The sequence below is a fragment of the Chaetura pelagica genome, unplaced genomic scaffold, assembly GCF_000747805.2.
Source record: "Chaetura pelagica isolate M959 unplaced genomic scaffold, ChaPel_1.0 scaffold363, whole genome shotgun sequence".
Classification (NCBI taxonomy): Eukaryota; Metazoa; Chordata; class Aves; order Apodiformes; family Apodidae; genus Chaetura; species Chaetura pelagica.
Window position 1 is genome coordinate 991,700 of NW_009952720.1, and position 18,032 is coordinate 1,009,731.

The following is an 18,032-nucleotide window of genomic DNA, read 5'->3' on the forward strand; positions in this document are numbered from 1 at the left end:
GACACGATGGGAGGAGCTGCTGTAGCCTTGGGCCCACCAAACAAAAAGGTTGTATGGAATGGTAACTGTGGCACAGAACATGCACAGCCAAGTACAGAAGACAACTGGGAACTTCCCAAAAACAAAGACCAAAAGATCAAATCCTAGGACCAGCCTAGAAGGCACAAGGAAAGAGACAGTATTCAGTGTCCACTGTATCATTAGAAATACTTCTACTTCAACCAAGTGGCTACAAAATGCAAAGCTTCCACATGATAACTGTTTGACAGACTAGATGGCAATTTTTAGCTCAGAAACAGCAGGTCGTTGGTGGCAGATTTAAGTGACCACCCACAAGCACATCAGAAAATAAGAAATAAGGACTCACACCATGTCTGCAGTCAGGCACAGCTTATCTTCAAATCCCACTGGGATTAAGCACATTTTTAAGATCAGCATGTGTTTTAAGAGTACACTCAAGCTCATCCCTGCTAAGAACAAGCACGTGACTACTGAACTAGAGTTGAAAAGAGCTTCTGGGAAATGCTCCCAAGACATCATCACTGTTACGTTAGAAAAACATTCTTCCCAGGAGTTTGGCACCTAAAGAGGCTTTTCCTTGATAGGTGTGAAGTATTTTAACATCAAGCACTCAATTTAATTCTGCTTTGTGAAAACTGTAGGCATTCCAGACAGATTCAGTTTAGAAGCCACCCAAAAGGCTTAGGGTCATTAAATGGTCAGACTAAGTATGTCCATATGGTGTGCACCAGGTACTTCATTTCATTTCACTCAAGCTTAAAACATAAGGACATAACTGAAAGGCTAGCCAGCCTTACTGGCTATCGAAGTCAACAGAGCTTAGCCCTATGCAGAAGCAGTTCTTCTAAACCAAGGTCAGAGGCCAAGGCAGCAGAGTACACCAGTACAATTTACTTGTTTTCATGTGGAGGCTCAATTGCAAACTGGATCCAAATTATCAGATGTAGCTGAGAACACAGCAATGTTTTGTTTTGTCTTTTGTGGTTTTTTTGTTTGGTTTTTTGTTTTGTTTTTTTAATGAGAGAATTCAGCTCTTGTAGTTGATTTTAAAGGTAAATACCTATTCTCCCCTAATGTTCAAACACTATTAAATCAGGAACAGCTAAACAACATTCAAGACAAGAGGGACAATTGTTTGTAATCAAGATACAGCTCTAGTTTTGTACACTGAAGATCAGATAATCAGCAAGATAAACATGTAATCCTACTTGTGTACATGAGATACAGCTTGCCAAAAAGATACTATTCAAAGTAATAAACAAGTGTGAGGAAACCTATCTTTCACAACCTTATTCAGATCTAGCTGTGCCAACATCCCTGAGAGTCTTGCCCCAGCAAAACCATAAAGTCCTATTTTTGTTTAAGCCCAAGTACAATGTTTCAGGACTCCTTTTTAAACAGAAGGGGACTGCTGAAGTATTTAAAGGTTTTCTAAACACAGTCCTCCCTCAGAGCAATAGAAGCAGCTGAAAGTTACTGTTTCCTTAAATATATTAAACTAGAGCAATGCACCTTCAGTGAAGACCCCTCCCTTTTGTCAGCTTTAACATGACCCAAGGACATTAGGATGAACTGTGGCAGCTTTAATTCTCATGGAATACACCTGTAGGATTCTCCTAACATCCTAGCTATCTGATTTAAAATTCTCATATGCCCACAACAGGAATTACAGCATATATTCTAAGTAGTTCAAATTGAAAACCCCATTCCAACAACATCCCAGTGAAGGATTCCCACTTCTTTATGCACCGTTCTGCAGTTCCATATACTTCCAGTGCTTGGGAAGCAATTCCCAGCCCTGGTCCTTGTTTTTCCAAATATTTCTTACCTTCCTTCATCAATGAAGTCTACTAAAAGTGTGCTAAGGATGAAGACAATGAGAAGAGCGATGAACATGTGGTAGATCGTCCTGATGTGACTCACTTCAAACAGCTCACTAAGAGAGAGATTTGTACACCATTTGTTAACACGTCACACCTCCACTATGTCACCTTACAAAGTGCTTCCCACTAAGGCAAGATGACATCAGCACCATCCCAGTGCAGAAGCCTAAAGTTCATACACCATTTGGGTGCCAGGCTACACAGGCACTTCCTCGGTTTATCCTCAGACACAGGATAATTAGCCATTATCTTAGTGGTACTGAAAGGACTGTAATTAAGGTTGCCATTTGGAAAGCCTGCAAGCTGTAGTAGAGAGGCTTACATGGATTATTAGTGCACAAGGGTTTGAATGTAAATCCATGGGTGGGGGAAGGGAAAGTACCTCAAAGTAAAGAGGCTAGTAAGTTTGCTTGTCAAGGGTATTTTCAGTCAATTTAATAGACAACATGAAGTAAAGCTACTCACTCCAAGAGGGACCTTCTGGCAGTAAAGATCTTCCCATGTTCTGGGGGAGCCCTTAAGGTCCTGCAAAGAGATAGTCCATTGGAGATAAGGAAATAAGGCTTCCAGAAAACAATCTTATTATAGGAACAGCTTAGGACTGACTTACTTGGCTTTGTGCAGTTCCTTCTCTGAGCAGGAAGCTGGGAAGAGGGAAGCTGAAGATGATGAGTCCAGGAGTGCAGATTTTGCTACGAAACTGTTCACAAACTCTGTGAAGTGACTGTCCACTTCCTTCATGAAAGCTGGCTTCAATTGCTGATAGAGTAAAAACAGCAGAAAATTGTTTAACTCTCTGGATATATCTCCAGAAAATACTTATATTCCTTTTTATCCAAGAGCAGGACAGAGCAATGCATTAAAAAAGCATTCCTCTACCACCTGCCAACAGCTGGAGCCAACTTGGATAAGATCTGGGATTTATCCTGGCCTGTTCACACACCTCAGGCCAGAGGACTTTGAATACTGTTTATCTTCTCTATCAGATGCAACACAGAGGAGCAAAGCAAACCTACTGATCTTCATGTATATCTGGAATGGCAGGTAGTTCACATATTTTATGCTGCTTAGAAGGCTGAGCTAAACTAGGTACATGAGCTTCAGAAAACACTTATCAGTTTTAACCAGTTATGTCCTTAATACACAAAACAAGAACAAGGTTTACTTTTTAGTCCATCCACTGATATTGAGGGGAAAACGAACCTTTTCTTGCTTGTAGTTAATTGCTATTGATGTTCTCACTCATTAACGATCTCAATGATGAGAGTGCAGGAAGGACTAAATTTACCCTTTCTCTGCTGCCACTGTTTGATTTAAAACTTCCACATACCACTAGAATTACAGAAGATTTTCACTACAGCAACCAAACAGGGTAACATTGCTAAGTGTTAAAACTGAGCAGTGAGAGAGACAAAACTGGTAGGCAGGAAAACTGAAGTTCAAGAACCAAGGGAATCCAATGTTCCAGTTGAATATTCTATGCTCACTCTCCTTCAGACAGCTTTATACAGCTTATCTTTTCTATTACAGTCAAATGTGACAAAAATTGCACCATTTTTAGCCTATTCATAATTTTTTTTCCTCTCATTTTATTAGACAAAGGCAACTTCTGAAGCATCTGGTTTACTAGAGACCTTGACTTCTAAGAGTGCATGAAAAAGCACTGCGAACATCCCCCTCTCTACCACCTTTCTGGTAAAATATGTTGATACAGTGCAAAAAAAATTGAGATTATCTATTATGGATAAAGCTTAGGCCACCCTGGTCAAAGACTGCCTGCCTCACCTGATAAAGTGTTTCTTTCCTAAAAAATAAAACATTAATTAACACTCCTAATAATAGGTTATCCAGACAATGACTATCATTGATCTTCAAAAGTCCAATTGTAAAGCTAAGATATTTTCATATCCCTTTTGTCTTGCCTGAAGAATAGCTCATGCAATTAACTCCTGTATTTTCCTGTCTGCAATTCATCATCACAGAACCATCATAGAATGGTTTAAGTTGAAAGGAACCTTAAAGACTAGGAAAAGATACACACTAATATTTAACTTAATAAAAACATTTTCCCCATATTTGGCAGCTGCCAGCATATAATAAACAAGCTTTAGCAGTGCTTAATGAAACAGAAGCTCTTAGGAGGTAGCTACTCTTAGATACTGCTTTCTGGAGGGCAGAGGATGGTTTCTTGCAGACATGTGGATTTATTCCTTTAAAAACAGGACAAAAAAGTTAGTTGGGTACTTTGCCACTACAGCCTGTAACAGAAAACACTGCCAGAAAATTCTGGCACAGCCTGTTTTTACTGCATGCACACACATATCCCTACAAAAAAAAAAAAGCCGAATAGAAATTCCTCCTTTCTTTCAAAGCACTCAATTTCCCTACCAAAAAAAGCACTTAATTCCTACCAAAACCTATATTTTTATTTAAAGCCTCTCCCAATTTATTTTTTTTTTCAGCCTAATCTCCTCTCAGGAACGGACATTATTTCCTTAAACTACCTCTTCTCTTTAGTTTGCACTCTGTTGAGGTTGTCTCCTCCTAATACAGCCCTCAAGGCCTGACATCAACCTACATGTTTATACTGGGAGAGTAGGGCACAAGTTCTGATTAAACAGAATATGATACAACGCTACAGTAATTGTAATTCTCTCCAACAAAACTGCACAACATCTTGTGTTACACTGTCAACTACTACTACTGCCATTCAGAGGGCAATCTAATTGTGTAATTTTAACTGTTGGCACTCAAGAAGCCCAGTGCATTGTACCATCCAGGCACCAAAGAAACCAAACTTAAGAGAAGGCACTTCCCACCAGCCTTCATCATGGCAGGGCACAGATACACAGATAGCCTTGATGCAGCTTCCCCCAATGGAAAGCACTTCAGCAAGAGTGTCCTGAAGCAAGCCTGGTCTCAGACAAGCATCTGGGCAGATCCACTCAGCTGTTGCCACTATGTTTTAAACAAAAGAGTCAGGTCATCCAAAAAGCAAAAAAGGAAGGCAAATATGAAAAGAATGCTATGCCAGCCAGAAGCTGGCCAATAATTGATGAGAAATCTTATTGGCCAGAAGCTGGCCAATAATTGATGAGAAATCACAGAAAGTTGAGGGTTGTAACATTGTGGCTTAATTAGAGAGAAAGTTGCAAAAGCTCCCCAGCATTTCACTTATTCTAATAGATTTAGTAATTTGAGTCACCACACATGACAACAACCAGTCCTGATAAAGTGACAGAATGCACCATTCTCAACTCTGTTTAGGATGAACAAAGAAATAGATTTTAAAACTGGGCTGCAGATGAATGAGGGCATCCAATGAACAACCAACACTTGGGACCTACAAATGTAATTTAAACCAAGGGGAGCTGTCAGTGAGCAGCACTTCACAGAAGTCAAGCATCTGTCTAGACCTCAGATACTTATCACGTAAAAAGTACACTGAACAAAGGCTTGGATTACAGTTGTTCACACCGTACCCCAGCAATTATCAGGAATTTTGCAGTAGATGGAAGTTTTTACCGTCTTACAGCTATTACTACAGCTTTGAGGCACAATAAACAAATTTGCAAGCTGCCTAACCCAGGGTTTAAAACCTGAACTCCCCAGGTCTTGAGAGAAACTTCAATAATTCAAGTGTTGCTGCTGTTTTTTCTTCAATTCTCTTACCAGATAAATTACTTTGTCTACAAAATGGAATGGACTGCCCAGGGAAGTAATGGAATCACTATCTCTGGAGGTGTTTAAGGGAAGACTGGATGTGGCACTTAGTACCATCATCTAGCTGATGTGGTGGCGTTAGGTCATAGGTTGGACTTGATCTCAGAGGTCTTTTCCAGCTTCAATAATGCTGTAATTCTAGGCTGGTGGCCAGAAAAAAGTTATAAACAAGAGATATTCCTGAATAAAGAAATCCAAGATCAAGTTGTCCCCTTGCAACCAGCTAGTGTTCCCTGGAACCTACAAAGCTGCATGTGCTTAGCAGGCAAAGTTTTCTCGTGCGAGCATCTGTTGCCAACACAATGATCTGTAGTGGCTGTTTTGTCTACAGAGAACTATACAAAGCCTGCTCTACTATGTTCTCAGTAAGAATCATTCAGATAAGACAAAATATGAAATAAAATTCAGAGCTGACTATCCCTCTAATGGGCTGAATTTTAGAGGAGTATTTACTCCAAAGGCAGTACACTCTCTGAAGAAGACATTTAAATACACTTTAGTGATATCTGTTATAAATTACAGAGGTAAAAAAAATACTTTTAAAAAAAGGAATATATCTCAAAGGTGCAAGATGTTTTTCTGTCTTCTAAGTATCCACTCCCTAATGTTCACCTAAGGGTGTCACAAGTAGATTGCTTCATCATTACCATGGAGTTCTCTGTAATACAATGAAGCAAGAGTGCAGAACGATTTGCCCTGAAGAACATGCATACCACAGAACAATGGTTAACAATGAGGGTGCAGTTCATTGTTGGCTAACTTGATTTAATTTGGGCATAAATCACCCTAACATAAGCTAAGACAATGGCAGCTCACGCACACGATGTTGGAAATATCCAATGCAGCTTTCTTTGAGGGTATTGCTCACTGACAAGGAGTGGGACCAAGGCTCAGGAAGGTCATCTCCATAGACAGGACATCAAAAGCTGTGGATTACAAGCTACACACTGCCCCTTATTCAATGGATAGCAGAACACAGAGCATTCCAAAGATTAAATATGCAAGCAGGTTAGCTGACAATCACCCTGCCAAAAGTTGGTGGCAAGGACAGTTCCATTTTATCTACAGGCCTCAAAGTTCACTCTTATCTTTGGACTTCAACCTACTGGGGTCAAGCGAGACAGAACTGCAATTGATAATACCACCCCTCTTGTGCAAAGTCAGGAGGAGCAGAGAAGGAGGGCTGTGTAAAAGTCACTGCACTCAAACTATGACTGAAGAGTAATATTTGTGTTCCAGGACTAGTGGCTCTCCAAAAGACATTCAGGGTCAATTATCCCACTCCTCCCCACAAGCAAGCAGCAGAGTATATTTACCTCAGCTTCTGCTATTAGCTGCATTTTCCTTGTAATCACGTGGTCGACATCAACCCGGCCTAGGGAAGGAAAGCAAATATTTAACATTTGCATTTTCAATGATGCAAGCTGCATGTCTGACAACACAGAAAGCACGACACACAGCAGCACACTGATTTTTCATTAGTCCTTATGACTTCTAGTAAGGTCCCAGTAAGTTCAAAACTAATTTGCAGGAAATTAATAAGCTATGACAAAGTATTTTAAACAGCCATTTAAGATCACAGTCAACGGCTGATGAGGCATTTTTGAAAGCTTTGTTTTCCATCAGAAACTTCACAAATCTTCCCAAGGTCCCTAAACATATTCAGCCTTGAAAAAGCAATTAGAACAGCCCTCAGAAGGTCATATCCAAGTGCACTGATCTTTTATTAGAGTTTTATCTTACACACAGTGAACTAGACATAAGATTAATTTGTCTGGAGGTCTCTATGTTGCCAAGTCAGTCAAGTCATGACTATCTGTAAAATACCATCACCAGCTCTGAAGACAGGCTAAACAGCAAGTTGCAAAGTTTTGTTCAAAGCTGGGTACTCCCACACCCTGCCTCCCCCAGCAGAAGTACCAAACATCAGTCTGCCTGTATTCCTTGGTGTTTCATCACTGAAGGAGTCAGGTCTAACCATGCCATTGACATCATCTGACTTTTAGCATTACTAATACCATTGGTTCACACATAAAGCTTCAAATACCACCCTTCTCTCACCGAAAGAAATGTACACACCTCAGATGCCTCTACCATGGCAAGAGGAACGATATACATAAATCAGACTAGCTGAGTTTTAAGGCAAGATTTGTCTGCAATGGTTGTAGAGTGCTGGCAAGCCAGCTGGTGTTTCACCTCTCCAATAACAACTACAACACAGAAGATAAAGTTATTTAAAACAAGAGAGTCTTGCATATGAAGGAAAAACAAGATTAGAACAGCTGCATACACTCCCCTAAAATACTAATCAGGGTGAAACAAACCTTGTCTTGTCCATGTCGTTTGGCCAGTACCTTCTGCAGGAACACATGGCCTGCATTACAACTTGCATGATCAGTTTCTAAGACAACACGACCCCTTTTAGAAAAAGAGGGTACTGAACTGATTGCCTAGTAATATTTCAGGGAAGCATGAGCTAACACATTTGCAGTAGAGATGCCAACATTATGCTCCTGTATGATGAGAAGAAAGATTCATAACATCACAGCTCATAATGCAGATTTCTTGTCTTGTTCTCCTTGTAAGCACACAGCCTAAGCACACAAAACACAGTGTGCTGTTTTAACAGAAGCAAGTGATTCTGTAGTACACTTTATTGTGAAGGTGCTCTTGTAAGCAACCAGTTGTAAACAGTTTAGGTAGATCTGCTTCAGAGGTAACTCCAATTCCAATGCTGGAGAAGCTTTAAATGAGACAAGAGACTATCTTCAATGAACCAATGCTCAGCTGTTTGTGTTAACTCCCCCCAGTCACACAGGAAGACCTTTTTTTGTCTATAAAAGCCACTGCCTAAGCTATAGACTTAAGAACAGACCAGTAACAACAGCCTATCATTTAGCAGCCCTGTAGTGCAATAACAAACAAGGTAACTAGCTAACCCATGAACTTTTGGCTGCATGCAAAAATTCATTTTTGCAAAAATAGACTTCATGGTTGCTAGGCATCTCACCTCCAAGACAAAAAAAACCACCTCAGCATTTAAGCTTATCATGTTGCTACATTTGTGCCAAACAGCAGCCGTCTGGAAAACTGTTTGAGAAAGGAGTGTAAGATACTATTACAAAGTCCCTTGTTCCACTCAGTTTATGCACTTTGCTAGTCTCAAATAGAGTCCCCCATCCCTTTCCCACTAAATAGAAATAATCAATTCATGACAGAGGCAGAACCATATCCCATTCATACAAGCTCACTGGCTCTGCTCCCTCACTGTGGTGCTCTACAATTGTATTCATAGTCCCCTGCCCCCATTACTACTAGGCAAAGAACCACCTTGTGCTTACCTGCTCAAAAGCAGATCACACAGCTGTTGAGCTGAAAGCACAACAAACCTTTTTCTGCAGAAAGGTAAGAATTTGTGTATCTTAACCAGCTGCCAGTCTTCAAGACCTCACCAAGTTAGCCTGAAGCTGTCCAACAGGGCCAAAGAGGACAGGACACACGAGACTTAGGGCATTGCATTGTTTTCTTTATAAGCTAAGCTAAAAATAAACACTGCTTTGACCATGTATTTCCTGCTAGATCTTGCATTTGAAGCCTCAGTTATTACAGCTACCCAGGAATGGCTCACTTTGGAAATAAAAACTCCCCTTTTACTTGCCAGGCCTTAAAAATGGATATAGTTTTACAGATACCCAACAGAGAGCTTTAATAGTGGCACAGGAATTTAGGCAAGTCTTTGACGTGCCAACATTGTAATTGATAAATTGCATGCAGTGTCCCTCCTATCACTTTATCCACCCACACACCAGTGTGTATGCACAGACTAGACACACAGCATCTTTTGAAAGGCCTTCAAATCAAGATCTCTATGTCTTTAGTATATACATGTCATATAACAAAGTAAAACCACCTGTCAACTTGTTACTTCTTTTCCAGGGCAAAGGCTCCTGTAGAAAGAAACCCTCCAGGAAACAAGAACTCACTCTGCTGTGTTGCATCAGGCTGCACCCCAAGGCAGATACCAGATAACACAAACACATCACCCTCTTGAATCACTCATTTGTTGTGCAAGCTGCTGCTTGTGTTCTCCCAAGTCATTTGAGAAGATAACCATCACATGATTTTGTGTCTAAAACGAACTGTACTCTTGACACTGAAGATGAAGTCTACATCCCCCTGTATCACTCTGGGATTGCAAAATCACTACAAAAATGGACTCACGGCTGTGCAACACAAGCAAGCACAGCTTAGCATTTAAAACAAGATGCGATACGCCTGAGGAAAATGGGAAGTAAGTGTAAAGCCATAAAGAAGAAAGTCTTCTCTGAAGGATACTATGAAATGGTAGCAAATTTCACAGGAGACTGAAGCAGGGTTTGTTTTGAAAGAGCTTTGCACACAGGGAGAAGTTTTACTTAATGGGACTTATGCTCCTTCTCCAAAGACATGGATAAGATCTTTCTTTATCTAGCTAACCACTTCTATTTAGCTAACCACTTGTCTTGGGCTTGTAGTAACTGATCCTTCTAGGATGTGACAATTCTGCACCGCCCAAACTCTAAGCAAGTTCAAAAATCAAAAGAAAAAAACAAACAATCTGCAATTTAGTTGTAAGCTTTGTTTCCATGGGAAACCAGATTTAATCACCTGAAGATTGAGAAAGGCTTTTTTTGTTGAAAGCTTGAGCAATTTAAGTTTCAGAGCATTTACAAACTACCTTTCTTAAAGGATCTCATTGTCCCTTTTTCAACCTGCACATGTTACAGACAAGTGGCATTTAAGATGACTAGAGAAGTGTCCCGTTCAGCCCATCCCTTGGTGTTCCAGCTTGGGATCCAAGAAAAACAGATTGTACATAAGACACCAGCCGCACTCCCCTACATGAGCTCTCAAAATGAAATGGTGTTAAAAAGCATTAATTTTATTTAACTGCTACATTCTGCAATTACCTCCAAAAGCACAAGTGGGAATAGGCCATCTGAGTAAAGCCCTGGCTTGTGTGCAGTGTTACAGCTCCAGCCTGTAGTTACTTCACCAGCCACAGCAGCTGCCTGCAGCCCAGTCCTCTGAGCCATTGCCACCCACATGGTACCAATAACCTTATGACTAAGGGCAGTTAGAACAATTCAGGGGGACTACTGCTATCTAAGACCCTGCACAGCATTCAAGATAAAATACCTCCTTCTAGAAAAGCTAGGAGAAGCACAGAAACAAACTTAAGTTTATTGACACACACGCTTCAAAAAAAGAACCCTTCTCAGAACATCCAAGCACAGCACTTGCAGTTCAGAAGTGTTCTTCCCTAATGATGTCAGGATCTGTTTAGCTTAAGGATCTTCATGGAAAGTCATGGATACAAACATAACACTGCCCTTCTTTAAAAGGGTTTAAAAATATTATGTTCATTATTTCTTTATCAATCAGACAATCTACCACTCAAAAGGTCAAAGCAACATAGAAGAATTTCAGTCACTGTTGGATACCCGAATTCAAAGGCTCTGTCTTTAGAAACATGGAAAATGTTAACTGAAAACAGCAATACTAAATCCAGCCTAGTGCAAGGCTGTTGTAAATAGAGAAAGTCTTCCCTATATGGTACAATGCAACATAAGTTAGCTATTTGATACCAATAAGCCTTATTCTGACTTAGGCTAATTTATTTAGTCACTCAGCAGAGAGAAACAAGTTATGGCTAGATTGCTCAGCTGGTCTGCTTGAAGAATGCACAGGCCACAGGTCACTGTGCTGCAGTTGGGCAAATAATTCAGTTAAGAAGTAATTTCTGCAGGGAGACAGGACCCAAACAGCCTCTTCAGCAGCAGCAGGAAACTCCAGCATTCTCTATCATGCCAGTTTGTCCACAGGCTCTTCAGAAGAAACTGCTCAGCCTTCACCAAACCCTCAGGTTGCAATACAAGAACACCTAGAATTACCAGAGTCCTCCTAATCTCAGAAGACAGCTCTGCTTCATCTGTCTCCTTGAAATCCACTCAAGAAACTCAATTGAAGCAGCTTAATCCCAAATTCATTAATCCCTAACAGCCTGTTGGCACAATGAACACTTACTGCTGTAAGCCAGAGAGCAAACCCAAAAGCTTTCCAAATTGCTGCCTGTTTTAAAGCTCCCTCCTCCTACATCTATCAGTAGGCACATGCAATTCATGCAGCTTCATGAACTTTTGCACTGAGAATGATCAATAGTAACCTCTTTACTGGAAGATAACCAGCCCTTTGTAAGGCCAACATTACCAAACAGGCTTACTCACACCAAACACAGATATGCCACACGGCTTCTCTGCAGATCAGCCTACAGAGACACTTCTAATCCTTTTTCGAAGTTTTGAGGAAACAAGGACAGACTCCAAACCCACCAGTTTACTGTCTTGAATGGTGTAACTGCAGCATTTTAGAGGCACTCTGATTCATGCTTAAAGGCCATTCCTCTCTAACCTTCTAAGATATGCCCACCCAGTTTCTACCAAGTCACTCCTAGCAATTTTTCCCACAACTGGCACTGCCCCCAATATCGTCATCCCATTAAGCAGAACAGTTTTATAATTATGTATCTCCAGCAGAAAACTTATAAAACTAATCTTATTAAGGAAGCCTGGCTTTTGACAAGGGGTTATTGCTGCCTAGGTCACCTGCTGACTCTATGACAAGACCAAATTAGTTGTTTAATTATGACACTGGAGCCAATTCAAGGCAAAGTGATGCATGAGACTGAAGTTCAGCTACCATGTAGAAGTGAAATTACAGGTTGAGTGATTACAAGATACAGACATATCAAGAGACAGAAGAAGTCTTCTGGCAATCTCAGGGCTATGAATATTTCCACATTGCTATAAATATGAGGGTACCCTAGTACAAACTATTCAACCTCCAAAGCAATGAGACAGTCTTTGGCAGAATTGATAAGACAGGGAGAAAACAACATAAACTATACAAAAAAAGAGTCAGATCTAAAGTAGGTCTAAAGCCACGGATTAAAATTCCTCCAAGTAATTTCAGATCAACCAATGCATTTGAGTTCTAATAAAAAAAGGATTAATGGCCTAGAAGTTTCTGCAGAAAGTTCACACGCTTCTGGAAACAAGACAATTGATCCTTGACACCATAACTCTTAAGTTAAAAAGCAGCTTGTGTTTCCAAATCAGGGAGGATCAAGGGTGGAAAAATGCATTAAAGCAATTTAGTTTTTCTACAGTAAGAAGTGCCACAAAGACACTGCATATTTACTTGCATGTAAGATATTGTCTTGACCTGGCTAGAATCCCTTGACTGCAAAACATGCATTTTGTCTAAATTTCAACACAACACTCACTGTTAAGATGTTGAAGTACAAAGAGGATGTAGTCAGACCTAGCAGCCTCATGCTGCCTTTTTATATGCATCAGGATCAATGCCTTAGAAACAGGTATTCAGAAGTGAATGGCTAGGACAAAAGAAAGCAAGAAAAGAAGACTAGGGCTGCTGCTACTTCTGAGAAATTCTTCCACCTCAGCTGTGCTTTCACAGAAAGCCCCATCTACTTATGCAAACATACTGGGCTACATGAAGAGGCCACTTTCTGAAACATGTGAACACTCCAGCTTTGTAAAGCTCCAACCTTTGTGTCACAGTAATGCCGATCTAACCTCACCATAGGAAATGTTCTACCCAAAGGGATGCATCTTCCTCCCATGCCTATACTGTGGTCAGGCATCAGACTCATGCCTCCTATCTCCCTGTGGCATCCCTGTTGTCCCCATCACTGTGCTGGGCAAACAGTCTGCAAGAAGTGGTAACACTTTTGTGACACTTCCATATTGGCAGCAACCCTGGAAGGTAAGAGACACCTAATCTTAGCTAATCAGGAGTACTCCCCACTGTCCTTGCTGTCCTTCACTGCAGTTTGTACTGTAGTAAAACACACTGTATTGTTCTAAGCCAACCTACCAGGCACACGTACACACTTTAAAGCTTGGTGCACTTTTAAGATACCTATCCTCAAATGTTCACTTGCTACACACCCACAGTGTCACACCTGCAGTGACATTCTGCCACATCTCGAGAGGTATTAAAATGAAATGCTTTTAAAGATAGGCACACCCACCTACCATGAGCTAATTACCACAGTTATATTTATTCTTTACCCACAAACTTGCAAGAACTCAAACTCATGCATAACAGTTCAGGTGCTCCCATAAATAAAAGGTAGAAGTCTGCTTCTAAACTCATCATAACTGTTTTCCAGTAGCCATCAACTCCATGCAATTTTCTAAAAAGAGCATTAATGGAACAATCCCATTTGATAAAATTACAATGATGGTACCACCAAGTGCTTAAAACCCCAGCTCTCGAAGTAATTTGTGAGACGGCTTGCTCTCCAACTTGTTTTTCACAAGAACAAATCTGACTTGTAGTAAACTTCAATTTGCTTCAACTCCTGTTCAGTCAAAAGAAGTACTAGAAAATAGTGACTATACTCAGAACCATATCAATAAGAATTATCTCCTTGAGTCACTGGCATCACAGTTTTGGAACTTATACTCATGTGGCACGTTGTAATAAACTAGTTAAGTTTTTTTGCTTATTCTGTCTCCAAAGAGAAAGACAACAAGCTGCAGTTTGATCACTAATTCCTCACCATGATGGAATGTGGTACAGCAGAACCCAGGAATTACAGTCAGTGTCCACAGGCAAAATTACTTGAGATGCCACAAAACTGTCTCTCCAAATCAAGGGATAGGACATAGGCAGCATTGGCCCTTCCACAAAGCCAACTACAAGCCACAGTTTTTAGGGTGACCACTACACAAATGAATACAAACCAAACTGCTTCTTGTTCTATTTTAGGGCAGTAAAGGTTGAGACTGGATAGAAGGCAGCTGTTCTGACATTAACAGAGTCCCACAGGAGCAGAGAATCATTCTTTGTGGCATCCATCTGTCAGCATGGATACACCAACCTAGCCTAGTATGGTAAATACAATTTTGTTCAATCTTGAGGAAGCCACATACTTAAAGCACATACCCCCAGCATCACTCCAAATTGTTACCAAGATGCATTTGCACCATTTGCAGCATTAAAACTTCTCCTCGACACATGCAACTGTGACAATGAGTAACTTTCTTTACTCTAGATCCCTGTGACCACAGCCCCCAAGGGAAAACTCTGCAGGACAGCACTCCAAACAACCTAAACCTGCTGAGAAATTGCAGCTGGTACACAGGCAACTTCACCTTGGCAGCCTTTCTACAAGCAGAAAAACTTAAATAAAAGAGTAAAGAGACAAGAGCCATGAGCTAGAGGGGACTCCTTAGAGGAGATCACAGGCCAGAGATGCAACTAATCCCAAGCGAAAGGATCTCACCGTTGCTTGCGTTTTGAAATGACCTCTCATTCTCAGGTCTCCTCTGTGTTTCCTCATTCTCAGGGGTCTTGCAGGTTTTAATGGAGCCAGACGGGCGTTTTCTTGCACAGTCTTCACCTGCCATTGTTGCCTAGATAAACTGAAAAAGAACAGGAGATAATTAACGACACAAGAAACTAATTTGCTCTTTATATTGTTCAAGACTAAATTTACGTAGCCTTTTTGCACTCAAGTTAGACTTTCTTCCCTCCACTGACAATTCAGAACAAGGGTAGAGGAAATTAAGCACACACTTATATTAGTCATTCACTGTGGATCACACTTCCTTCTCCCTCACTACAAGCAGTAAAGAAACAAAGTAATGAAGCAAGTTTCCCCCACCACGACCAAAATATCTCCCCACAGCTCCCTCCTTTCCCCTTACAGACTCTTTGTGAAACCAGAAGTCCAAAAAGCCCCTGCAAATTCTTTCCAACAGTCAGTCCGACAGCAAAATTTGTCTTCAGAGAGATCTGGCAGGTTTGCTTTGCAGAATCACTCCCATTATTTTGTCTGAGCCAGGCCCCTTCCTGACACGTTTTCAGAGCTCACTGAAAGAGCAGCTTCCTCAATAGATCCTTGTACCCTGCAGACAACGGCTGCACTGCAAACCACGGAAAAACAGGAAGAGAGAACCAGGTTTGAACTGCGCCCTATTCAATGACAAAGGTCACTGCTGGGGACAGAGCTGCTAGCAGGGAACACCTGAATCACCACAGCCAAGCTGAAACCAGAAAACTCTCATTCAATTACAAAATGAAGAAAGGATTCTAATTCAGTCATGAAGTAATATTCCAGCATACTCTCCTTGAAACTCAGCTCAAGAAACTCCTAGGGACAATTTTCAGGATTGGACCCCCAGAAAACCACAAAGGCACGTATGTTAACATATTTTCGAAGTAACACTTCTCTTTTTTTAGATTATTTTTTTTCTTTCACCTTGGCACACACTCTTAAAGAGGCATGTGTTTTGTTGCTAGTGTAGAGAATACATGCACCAGTACAGGCGAGCTGTTAAGAGACCGGCAAGGACATTTCATGTACTTGTAGAAAAGCCAAGGAAGTAAAACATTATTTAAGGATGGATTTCCTCAGAATACTGAGGCTGACACTTCTACAAAAGAGAAGTAAGACTTATCAGATATTTTTAGGCCTCAGCTTCTTATGTTTGTTCCTCTAGCAGAGCAGTCTCCTACTCTCCTCTCAAGAACCACAGCACATAGGGATAAAAAGCCCTTTTGCAAATGACACATCAGTAATTCAATCACCAACACCATTTCTTGCAGTACTGCCTCTCTTAAGTCTTCCTGTCCCAGGAGATCACAGCCAGGTCTACAAGCTGTAAAAATAAGACCATAAAAATTACAAACTTCACAGCTGGCTTTATAAGACACCTGATACGTTATGTAATCCTAATTCAGACAATGCAAACAGCATTTACAAGAAGAACAGGAAGAAGCAGGCAAAAATATGGTAGATCTCCCTACAGTAGTTATGCTCACCAGCACAGAAAGGGTAGCTGGCAGGACATACACACTTCTTACCAGCTCTGTAGATATTGCTGCAATCCTCCTGCCTTAAAACATGAGTTGGTCACCATCAGTAAGACACAACTCTTTCCACTTCCCTGCCTTCCCACAAGGTTCCAGGTACAGACATGGCCACATCATGTTAGAGCAAAGGATCATTTTGCCCACCTGGGCCCTACAGCTATTTGGAGACTGTGGACAGGCAAACAAACATTTCTCTTCTTACATCAGGGACTTGTCCAAAACCCTATCAAAGGATAAGAAATGATAACTGATCATACAATTGGATCTACAGAACAGTATATGGGGAAACCAAGCTGTCTTATAAATTCATACACCAATGAGCTACTCCCTGGGCCACTAACAAGCCTTTCCACTACCACCTGATCCAAGTTCAGTTGTTCTTATGAGCCACATTTGCCCTTAAAGGTGCAGGTTTTCCAGGTCTAACAAAGGACCACAAGCTGAATACTTTTCTCAGTACACTTTTCATCTTCCTCCAGAGGTGAAAAAGACACTCGAGTACCTCACCTTAAGAGTTTCATGATAAGAGGAAGGAAAAATCACGTATGGGAGAAAATAATTAAGGCAATTAACCTAAAGTTATTCAACTCATATAGGCTAAATCCATCACAACAGAGCCTTTTTCACACTGAAACAAGAACTGTGCTAGGGGGGAAAAGCGATGAAAACAAACTTTTTCCTATTCCAGTTTCCATAAGAAGAGAGGTGTAACATTACAGTAGCTGAGCACCTATCAGCACCATCAGTGCTTAAAGAGGGCATCAGATCTTTCCTCTAATCACTGCTAGAACAGAAACAATCACTCCGCAATGCCAGGATAACTCCAAAGCCTTCACCATTCCCTTCACAAGGACTAAACACTCTGCTCTGACCACTTGCAGGACACCTACAACCGCTAACGTGTATCGGATGGCCACATTTCCGAGCAGAAACTCCCCAGCTATTTCACAGGCATGACCTGCATGAGGGCACAGGTGAAAGGTCTCCCAGTTTCTCCATCCTCCCTTTCGAAAGGCTGGCAATTACAAGCATGCCTCGGAACAAAAGCAGCACCCTGTAGGAAGCACATCTTTGCATTTCGAAAGGGCTCGGTGACACCTTCTACCTCCAGCCCCGCGCTGATGCTAAATAACCACCTCCAGCCGAACACCCTTTCAGATCTCCAAGGGTGTTTGTTTGGGTTTTTTTTTTTCCCCCCGGGAACGGCAGGAACAGGCAAGACCCGGGCTATCGGCAGAGCCCAGGAACCAGAAACAAAGTTAGAGCTCATTCCACACGGGAAAAGAAAGAAGGAAACCTGCAAGAGAACGACAGAAGCTCCTCACGGCGCTCCCAGCACACACCCCAGCCCAGGAAGCCAAGGTCCCTCCTCCGCTAACTCCCTGGAAGTGTTCCCCGCTTCCCCACCCCCTCCCCCAAAAGCCACAACCCCGAGGGCCCCCGAATCCCACCCCCCCC

At 41.4% G+C, this 18,032-nt stretch overlaps 1 protein-coding gene across 1 annotated transcript in view; it reads right to left on the minus strand.

The window, feature by feature from the left end:
- SOAT1 (sterol O-acyltransferase 1) overlaps positions 1–15,108 on the minus strand; it is a 22,905-nt gene extending 7,797 nt beyond the window's left edge. The window contains exons 1-6 of the mRNA XM_009994634.1: positions 14,983–15,108; positions 6,944–7,002; positions 2,515–2,663; positions 2,370–2,429; positions 1,850–1,957; positions 1–154 (exon numbers count right to left, since the gene is read on the minus strand). The exon at positions 1–154 is cut by the window's left edge and continues 120 nt beyond it. Of these exons, the coding sequence (XP_009992936.1) occupies positions 1–154; positions 1,850–1,957; positions 2,370–2,429; positions 2,515–2,663; positions 6,944–7,002; positions 14,983–15,106 (654 nt within the window). The 5' untranslated portion in view covers positions 15,107–15,108. The remainder of the gene's footprint in view (positions 155–1,849; positions 1,958–2,369; positions 2,430–2,514; positions 2,664–6,943; positions 7,003–14,982) is intronic.
- Between the last annotated feature and the right edge of the window lie 2,924 nt (positions 15,109–18,032).